We start from the raw sequence: 10,425 nt of genomic DNA, 5'->3' as shown, positions 1-10,425 counted from the left end.
ATCAGTGATTAATGAATGATATAGTGCAAAATCAGTTTAGTTTACATTTCAATGTAATGTTACCAGTGACCCATCCATGGGAAAACTCATGATAGTTAGTGATTACAGTGATTAATGAATAATGTGTTGGAACTGCGATATACAGTGATTATAAATGGTTTCAGTACAATACAGCCTTCAGAAATTACTATACACAAAACCTGAATATAGTGTGATTACCTGAGAAACATTTGGAAAGTGATTAATATTCTGAAAGCCTCGTCGCTCGCGACTGATGGCTTCCACCGCTCCTGCACCTGATGGCCAGCGGAAGGTAAGATAATCACCGTTTATTAACTTGTATAGCCATGATGTTTCAAGTGATTATTGGTGAAATGTCGAGTGTTATTGAATCATTTTTTTCAACTTGTTATTTGTTACATTAGCGATATTCTGATTTGATTTTTTGATCGTCCATTTCTTATATGTTGAACCTTTTAACCAAAGCGAGGCAGCTCTTTTGTACGTACACTTTTCCGTTACTAGTTATTGTAGTTAAATATACTAACACGATATGCAACGCAACCGGCGACGTAACCTCACATTACGTGATCGTCGGTCCGGCTGGGTAATTTTTAGACAGTCGCGGTGAGCAACTTTTTCTAAGTCATGTTCGTGGCATAGTTTAGAATTTGTCTGGAGTCCTGTATGGAGTCTCGTCAAGATTAAGAATTTAGTCTTTATTGCATAATCATAGACTGTCATTTGCTCTGTAAGCGAAACGTAAAGCACTGTGATAATTCATAAGAGTATATTTCCTGTATATTTACCTCTCTACTGTATTTTCTCCCCCCCCCCCCACGGGATTTATAACATCAGGACAATGAAACACACAAGGTAACAACATCATAATTTTATTTCCCGGGTAACTTTTTAGAAAAATACAAAATTGTCTCTTCAATAACCACTGCTACCGAAGCCTCCACGTGAGGTTCTCAAAAACCTCCTCGGAAGCAGTTCTCTCGTTGGGGGTCCGAAGAACCTCCCCGGCAGCGACCCTGGCGTGAGGCTGAAAACCTCACGGGAGGTTCCCATTATATGTGGTGGGGGGTGTCAGCATTTGGTCTCCTCTGTGGGCGATGAGGAGACTTCGGCAAGATGGTTTGAGTTTGTTGTGAGCAATAGGTGAATAGGTGTAGTGAGGTGTTATCTATCGGGATTTTGGTCGAGTATGATCTGATCGCTCGGTTTTTGAGTCTCTATTGGTAAAAAGTATCTGTAAGTGGGTCAAAGTAGTTATGAATTGCTTGTTTTTGGTCATTTCATTGATGAATGTTGAAGAAATTGATTTGGGCTGTACTAACAGAAGCTGAATTTGATTCAGTCTCATGTTCTTGTCAGTGGTCTTGATCTAGACTTTCACTGATTCCATTCAGGCAATTGATAATTGGATTGAAACCGTTACTTAAACCGACACTTTAGCTCTTTACCAATACGTTGTAGTCACTCATGAATTATAATGTCAATTGTGGAGAGACAACGAGCAATAATTTTGGGAAATAGAGTTGTCTTGCTTATTCCATAGAATTTGATGAGCGTTCACATTGAGATTTACCAAATGACAAGAAAATAATAGCTTCAGAATGAGTATACAAACTTACAAGAATACAGCAATTGTTAAAGTTAAAGCATAGAAATATTACAAGAATATATAACATGGCAAGATGAGGTATAGGTAATCCCTGTAAGTGAGCCAGTGAAAAACTCAGGAATGTTCTTAATAGATAAGTCAGATTTGCAAATCAAAACCATTTTTCTGGAGGCCTTGTTATTTAGAAACATATTTGTCACCGAGTTGTGAACATAAATCACCTTAGCGTTAATATATATATATATATATATATATATATATATATATATATATATATATATATATATATATATATATATATTATATTTTGGATACACGACTGTGCCTATTTATGCATCTTACCGTGAGATTTGTTGAGAATTATAGAATTGCGTAGATAAACGAAGTTCTTTTCTCTGATTACGATTTTTTGTTATTCATTTTTTTGTGTGTGTAGTAATTTAGCGTGATTTTCTAACCTGTCGCACAAAGTTAGGTAAGGTGAGGGTTTATAGATGGGGGAAAGAAGGCATCATTCATGGCAAACTCGTTTAATTTTCACGTTGTTGGTAGAAATGTTCCTTGATCCTTTTATCGAGATTTGAATATCGTCCAAAGACCGGTGAGGTCGAGGCCGAGGATGTCCGAACCGAAGATGTTAAGACAGAGAATGTCGAGACCGAGATGTCGAGACTAGGTATGTCAAGACTGTGGACGTCAACACGTAAGATGTCAAGTTTCGATGTCATTCGCGAGGTTGTGTGGCGGTGATAATAAAAGCCCCAAGACTAAGTTACCCACACACACACACACACACACACACACACACACACACACACACACAAACAAATACACACTTAAGGAAAATCACTTATACATACACAAATAGAAAGACAAACATACGTATGAATACTCACACACACACGCACATGGGCACACACACTCACGACAGGATTCAGCTGAGCCAACGAAAAACCAATTTTCTCTTGGTCATTATCATCAGGTCTTGACCTACCGTGGAAGTGACAAGAACGAGCGAGTTCGCTGGCGGCGCGAATTCGGTTCAGCGTCACGGAGCTTTTCATCCAGGCCGTCAGTGCGTCACGTTACGGATTGGTTTAATCAGTTATAATCCGAGATACACGCCAGCCGATAGCGAGAGCTTTACTACTCTATGACTGGATGAAAAATATGTACATATTTTTTTCCAACGTTTTAGCTCTTCATGGCTCGTATTTTTGGCCAGCATAATCGCTGGAAGTGCATTTGTCGGAAATGCAAAACATGAGGTGTGTAAACGAAACTAGCTGTCTTTTTTTTTGTCCTAAGTTACTGGAAAATGGTTAAAATCCAGAATATATTACTGCATTTAGAATCCTTCAGGTGGAGAGAAAGTGTGTCCTCCAGTTAGTTGTCTTGTATGAGATTGAACACCGAGAATGATTGCGTGAACTTATTGGTGCGACCTACGACTTAACCCTCGCCTCTACGTGCTTTTGTGTGTGTGTGTGTGTGTGTGTGTGTGTGTGTGTGTGCTATTGTTAGATTTGATAGGTGAGAGCCTGGCATGGGCCGTTGTGTTAAGATTGCCCGTTCGTTTGTGTCCTGAGGAGGTTCACTGACTGAGAGATGATGTGGGAAGTCCACGAAAAATATTCAAACGCATAGTAGTGTTAGCGCTCCGCTCACACCGTACTTTCCTTCACCAAAAGGTTATCGCTGTGCGTACGGCGCAAGAGATACCTGAGCTCCCATAGGCCTTGCAACTGTTCAGCAATGCAGGGTGTAGGGGACAGTTGTCTCTGCCAAAAGAAAATCTTCAAACATGAGTAAAATAATGAAAAACCGAAATTTGCCGCAGTTGCGTGCGTTTACATACGTAAACAACGAGGGGAGAGAGATTTTAAAAAGACAATGTAACCGTTAGCATTATCGTAGTGTAATATATAGATTTAGGAAATATTAGACAAAAGATTAGAATTGATTTTTAAAGAGTACTGCCACATCTTCATACTATCCTCTATTTTACTGTGTGATTAAGATAGGACTCTTCAACTGGTTCTCCGCTAACGAGGTGTCTCCGTAGTTCGACTGATTTCTACTGTGTTGTAGCTTCCTGTAGTAGATGTCTTATAGCACAGTCCTGTACTTCAGTACTTCTCTATTCTGTAACAGACCAACTCCATGAGCACAACGCTATGACCCTTGAGCACGACATGACGACTCTTGAGGACAACGGGTACGAGCCTTCTGATAGCCTAGTTTGTGATTTAACCCTTAGGGATCATGCCATCTTACCTAAGGGTCGTACCGTCGTGCTCAAGGGTAGCATCGTTGTGCTCACTGGTCGTACCGCCGTACTAGGGAGCGGGCAGGTTGAGAATGAATAGGAAGATAACATAAAGGGGTTGTCTATGTACGCTCGAGCTATTCAGCGTTGTCCTTGGTGGTGAATTTCCCATGTTCATTCCCGTGATGATGGATTTGCATAGTAATTTATCGACAACCTGGCAGCGTTCCCAGGCTTCATATTCTGCCCAGAATTTACTTGCCAGGTGTAGCGAGCGAGAATTAGTGTGTGTGTGTGTGTGTGTGTGTGTGTGTCCGAAGCAGACAGACCCAGAATTCTTTATAAGAGGAATGTTTTATTATTTGTATGTCAGAATATGTAAAGGAAAAACAGTCGTGTGTCTATTTCTACTTTAGGGTCCTTGATACATACCCTTGGGCAAAGATAATGATGATTATCTTAATGAATTTCTCGTTTGTCAAGATATCTTGAAGAATCTTGCAGTAAAACATGACCTTTTTCCATCACTTCAAAATATATCAAGGTGTGTTACCCCGAGCTGGGAGGCACGGTAGTCCTGATATGCATAGTTCATACTCTAAGGAACTGGTTCTGTATCCCAGTGCTGGGTCTGTCGTTACATATGCGTTTTTGCTTGCTAATTTCATAGACCTTGGAAGTGGACGATTATTGAAACATCTTACTAAGTTAGAAGTCTCTTCATATCATAATTATATATCAGAATTGTCAAGTTGATATTTAGACACTGTAGTAAAGCTTTGTCTCATTAGTGACTTATAAGAAAAGCATAAAAAAGAAATCCTGTTTACGTTAGGAAGGCACGGGGTGGATCTGGTGTTGTGGTTATGGCCACACATTCTCCGAGTCTAGCTATTCCTTCGGTGATTGGCGGAGGCAAAGGCTCTGGGTAGTCAGTGGGCGTGGATATATCCCCCTCGGAAGTCTGGATAATTGTAGTGATTGGCTGAGAAGTATTTGCTTTGCTTTCTGCTGCAGCCGATTGGCTGACGCTGGGCGAGTGTCAGGACTCCAGTATGTGGGCCACTTCTCGGAACCCACCCAAGAACTTGGCGCTCCCGCTGCAGCTTTCCAAACCTGTGGCGAAAACAAGCAGTTTATTGATAAAAGCGAATGCACGTACGAGGAAACAGGCGTCATTTGTGTATTGAAAACATCTGATAACCTATTGTGATCTGCCTTGTCTACCTTAGTGTCTTATGTAAGATTTCAAGTTTGTTTTACAAGGGTATGGTAAGATGTCTGTACTGAGTGTGACAGGATTTTGCCCGTACGGGAAGAGGTGAGAATTGGCTCAGGTAGGGGTCTCCGACGTGACAGGGTGGTTAGCTTAGCCCTTCCTGCACTGAGGAGATATCCCACCGGCTGGGGACTGAACCAGCGTCTTTGAGAAGAGAAAGCAGATCGCTACATGCACCTGACACTCTAGGAGTCATTTTTCCTGACTGTGTCGGTGCAGTGTATCAGCAGAGAAAATGCAAAATTATACGTCAGTGATCTCAGGACTTCTCTCCATGCTACCTTACGAGCAGAAGCAGGGAAAGGGTGGACCCCTTTGGAGCAAGAAGTTCCTGGACGAGATTGTATCACCTTTTGCCAAATGATGATACAGTCTCACCGAAGGTGACCACTTGCAATGTTACCACCAAGCCTCAGTTGAAATATAAAGAGGATTATGACAGGGAAAAAGAAGAAACAAAGAATGTACTATAACCTGATGACTTACTGGACACACTCTGTTAAGTATGAACGAATTTATAGGTATGATAGACAAACACTCGAGTAAGTTGAAGCAAATTGATGGAAAAGAAGCCTTTCGAATAAAGACAGAACTTCCTGCTCCTCATCAAGATTTTGCGAACCTACTGTATGAAAATATACATGTACACCTATGAAGGGAGATGAATGATAAAAGACAATGAAGCCTTCCTCCATCTCCTCAACACTTCATGTTTCTCCAGTGGATCCCAAGAAGAGAACATCACCGTAGGTTAAAACAAGACATTTACCTAATGTTCTTCCCCTGGACTTACAGGAGGAAAGTGATCCGGGAGAGGAGCCTTCACCTTCGTAAGCGTAGTTTCTGAGGTCGTCGCCAGCGGCGGGGACCCCTGCGGCACCTCCCAGACTAGCGCCGCTCTTCTTCCTCAACGGAGACTCTCCGCTCCGACCTCCTCCCGCGCGGGGCGGTCCTGCGTCAGGAGCCGACGTGCTACATCGCTTCTGGTCCTCCACACTGCTGGTGACGGAGGCCGCGTCCACTTGTAGGACGTCCACATCTGGGAAACAAGGACGACAGTTATGTCCGCTCAGGTTGGAGGTGGAGGCTCGGCCGAAACTTAAGATCAACACTGATGCTGCTGTCGCTGGTCAACACGACTGAATTATGGGAACATTTCTCTCTTTTACTCTGACTTTGCAAAATCTTCTTCAGCATCATTGCATGTAGTAATGCAGTTACAAATTCAAACCCTGACTTACTAGTATATATTTTCAGGTCATGCAGTTTTGGGGCTGTGTTGCCCACGCAGGAGCTGGGAAATGACTGGCATTCTTGGAGGCAAGAAGGTCCTGAACGAGACTGCTTCTTTCCTGCCACTGGCGATGATCCAGCAGAGGCTAAGGTGGCCTTTTGTTCGCGGTTTATATCAAAATAATACCGCCCCGAAAATTGTAAAGCCAAATTGTGCCTTGTACATGCTTGATTTTTTAACTGATCACAAAATTGGGCAAAGAAAAATCATTTATTCATAAAGGAAAGGATAATCCCATGATTCATTAAGCGTAAACCTGCAATTAGGCAAATATGAACTGGTTTATTAACGAAGGGGGATAGAAAATGTTCCCTGATTTTATATTTCTAATTTTGAACCTCCTTTATGCAACTTATGCTTTGACTAATTTTAGAATTCTTCGCTATTCAAATACCGTTTCTTTATTCTTTAATTTTTTCTTGTTTTCTTCCATTGTTTTACAGTTATTGTTGCCTCTATATATTTTTCTTTTTCTCCATAATAAATCCTATCTACCGGTTCTATGCTCTACACGTACGGGTCCAAGGCTCTGTGCTCTACACGCACGGATCCAGGGCTCAGTGCTCTACACATGCGGGTCCAGGGCTCTCTGCTCTACACGCACGGGTCCAGGGCTCTATCTATGCTTTACACTCACGGGTCCAGGGATCACTCACCTGCGATATTAGGGTTGACGGTGGTCCAGGCTGGCTGGCCGTTGGCTCTGGGCGGCTGCAGGAGCTGGAGTTCCAGGAGGTTGGGGGTGTGACTAGAGGGAGACGACGACTGCTCCTTGACCGAGTTGTCCTTCACCTCGGCTGTCATGCCTCTACGAAGCGCCGATCTCTTGTGGTGTTGGTGCAGGAGGAAGGCACAGATCAGGACTGCAAGGGAACACTGGATTAAAACTGCCAGAAACAAGAATGTAGCATATGTGGTCATTTTCGTCATCAGAAGTATGAGCCATTACAGTGGGAGACCATACTGGAAGTTCAGAGGGACGAGTTCGACACTCACGCAGGAGGAAGGCGCACCACACGAGGATGGCGACCAGGGCGCCTAACGACAGTTTTAACGAAGTCTCCCGTGCGTCCGGCAGCTGGCAGTGCTGCCCGCTGAACCCCACTGGACACGCACACACGTATCCCGCTGCCAGACGGATGGGTATTAAAATGTTATTGACATTGTAATTGGACTTTGGGTTATTGTCAAATGAAGAGAGAGACAGAGGAGTCAGAATATATATATAGCAAATCTACAGACGCAAAAGTATCAAAGAAGACAAACAACCATCGCAATAGCAAACAAATAGATAACTAAGAAAAGACATAATCGTACATGAATAGTCATAGACAGATGTAGGAGTGTGATTAATCAATGGACAGAACCTGCCGGGTAAACAGGCAAACAAGGGCGAACTAAGGGATAACATGCTAGCCAAGACATGTATGTATCAAGTGTTACCAGAATGTTTATTGAAGCAGGATCCTCCGTTGAGACAGGGTTGCCAGACGCACTCGTCCTCGTCCTCACACGTCGTTCTGGCACTACTGAGGACGCGTCCCTCGCCGCACCTCCACACACACAAAAATTCAAGCATTATAGAAAAGCTTCGTTCAGATGTAGTGTAACAGGGTGTTAACTGTACTTTATGAGGATTATCATTACAACTCCCCTTTTTCTTATCTTTGAAACAAGTAGCACTTTTACCCTGAGAAGAATATCTTTGCAGATAATTATTTGTGGATATGTTTGCTAAATTTGGATGCAGGCTGAATTTGATGCAGGTCGCTGAAGCAGATTTTTCATATTTCATTTTGATTGCAGTTTTGCCTATTTACGTAATCACTTGATGATGTAAACGTAGCCTGAGCAAGATTGCCTTGCCTTTCACTCACATGCTTTCTCTTTCTCACTCTATACCACAAACATGCTCTCCTCACTTTCTCTTCCTCTTCTCCGTCTGTCTACGTGACCCTAGACATAACATGGTTACCAGGACACTTGGGACTGAAATTCACACAAAAGTAGGCTAATCTGAAGCGATGGGGATTTACATATTCGTGTGGCAGGAGACTAATTTCATTAGTATTAACACGAACTTTGAAGTGTTCACTGTTGCATGAAATAATGTCCTCATTTGCACACACTGCAAGGGGTTCAAGTATCTTTTAAAACCATGAATTTAATAGCAATTTGAAGGTTGAGGATTATGTGAGTTAATGTACAAGAAACATGCCGCTCAACGCGTGTCATAAAGGGTAATACACCAGGAAAAAAAAATCACGAGGATGAAATGTGGACGGGATGAGAGAGTGGGAGAGAAATAAGATAAGTTTAAAGAATGAAATGTGATGGATGAAACTTCATACGAGTATATGGTGAGGGAGGCACGTCAGCACATGTGAAGAGGAGCAGGGTAGTGGTGGCGCAGTGCGTCGGTAGATACTGAGCTGATAGGAATGGCGTTTTAATTGCGTTTGAGCTGTTCTGTGTACAGCCGGTATCAGTGGTGATTTTGGTGGAGAAAAGCCCGTGTTACACCGAGTTGAGACCCTTCCTAAGGCTTGAACTCCTTTTGGAAGTTGATTCCACAGGAGTTAAGGGTTTCCCTTACATACCACAGGCCTGAACACTGCCCAAGTTACTCACCCACAGTTGTAGGACCTCCAGGTGTCAATGCAACTGAAGGGCGCCCTGCAAGTCACGTTGGTGCAGGCTGGGGGAGCGGCGCACCCAGGCTCCACGCCCTTAAAGACGGACACCTCTCCCCAAGCTGTACTGTTGACCTCAGGTGGCAATGGTACACTCCGGCCGGAGATGCGTAGGTCGTCGATACATCCTGAAGGAGAGGATAAGATGGCAGCATATCACTGTCTTTCCCCATTCGAGCGTGGGTGCTGCTACACATGGATACTTTACTAAGGAGTTGCATGTACCTGACTAGTGCCTGAGTGTTCCTTTGTGTTTACCATTAGATGGCAGTATGGACGTAAGCGCGTACTTGTACATGACAGCTCGGCAGCTCGTAAGTGATTACTCGTGAATGACTATTTTCTTTTATAAATATGACTATTGACCGAGTTTAAATGGCGAGTTGGTACGTTCTTTTACGTAATATTGACAGAAGAGCGTCCAATTTACAGTTAATAAAACATATCGTACTGGTAATGTAAAACCGAGTCTGACAATGTGGCTTTTGGTACCGGGAAAGTCTTAGAGATTACTGGATTCGCTTTTTTGATGAGAGTATATGTCAGTCCATTTGTAATTAAACGTCTCTCGAGCATCAAGTTGAAACATATATGATGAAACTCTCGCATAATGGAAGTGATATTACATTACATCATACTAAGATAAGCACATGAAATAAGTGATATATACATGGCCAAGAAATTAAAAGTTCTTACAAAAGGGATAATGATGATGCTGTATGATATATACTACACTTCACCAGAACCAACAGGCTGACGGGACGCCACACCACCGATACACCTCTGCCTCCCAAATAAAGTTCATTTCTTTTCGGTGTCCCTTCCAAAACCTGACCGTTTTCGGCAGATCTCCCTCTCAGACATAGCGCTACCACACTTGCTTTCCCCCTCCCTACGGGTGTACAACGTTCCCACGCTGCAGTAGAGCTCAAAGTAACCGTCGAGCGACCGTTAGAATGACTGTTTCAACGTGCCTCCGCTAGGGCGACAGCCTGTCTGCAGGTCCTAGGAACGTACCCCTGCACCATGGAGTATTGTTTCTCATGGTTGATGAATGAATACGGAAATACTGCACTGGTCTGTGAAATCATCTATTGGTCACCATAACTTTGATTAACTTCATTCAAAATTTTCTCGCCCACCATCATGGTAGTCGCCAGTAACCACCATGGTCTCCACCCACCATCATGGTAGTCGCCAGTAACCACCATGGTCTCCACCCACCATCATGGTAGTCGCCAGTAACCACCATGGTCTCCA

The 10,425-nt window shown here is 43.1% G+C and overlaps 1 protein-coding gene across 2 annotated transcripts in view; it reads right to left on the bottom strand.

The window, feature by feature from the left end:
* Positions 1–877: 877 nt before the first annotated feature.
* LOC139747253 (putative neural-cadherin 2) overlaps positions 878–10,425 on the bottom strand; it is a 35,201-nt gene continuing 25,653 nt past the window's right edge. The window contains exons 19-24 of one of the 2 annotated variants that reach the window (XM_071659339.1): positions 9,104–9,293; positions 7,916–8,025; positions 7,469–7,600; positions 7,129–7,335; positions 5,972–6,217; positions 878–5,015 (exon numbers count right to left, since the gene is read on the bottom strand). In XM_071659339.1, the coding sequence (XP_071515440.1) occupies positions 4,942–5,015; positions 5,972–6,217; positions 7,129–7,335; positions 7,469–7,600; positions 7,916–8,025; positions 9,104–9,293 (959 nt within the window). In that variant the 3' untranslated portion in view covers positions 878–4,941. The remainder of the gene's footprint in view (positions 5,016–5,971; positions 6,218–7,128; positions 7,336–7,468; positions 7,601–7,915; positions 8,026–9,103; positions 9,294–10,425) is intronic. The other variant, XM_071659340.1, reaches the window with a different exon arrangement.

This window comes from Panulirus ornatus, chromosome 68, assembly GCF_036320965.1.
Source record: "Panulirus ornatus isolate Po-2019 chromosome 68, ASM3632096v1, whole genome shotgun sequence".
NCBI classification, from domain to species: Eukaryota; Metazoa; Arthropoda; class Malacostraca; order Decapoda; family Palinuridae; genus Panulirus; species Panulirus ornatus.
The sequence above is the reverse complement of the archived record's forward strand: the minus strand, read 5'-3'. Positions and strand labels throughout refer to the sequence as shown.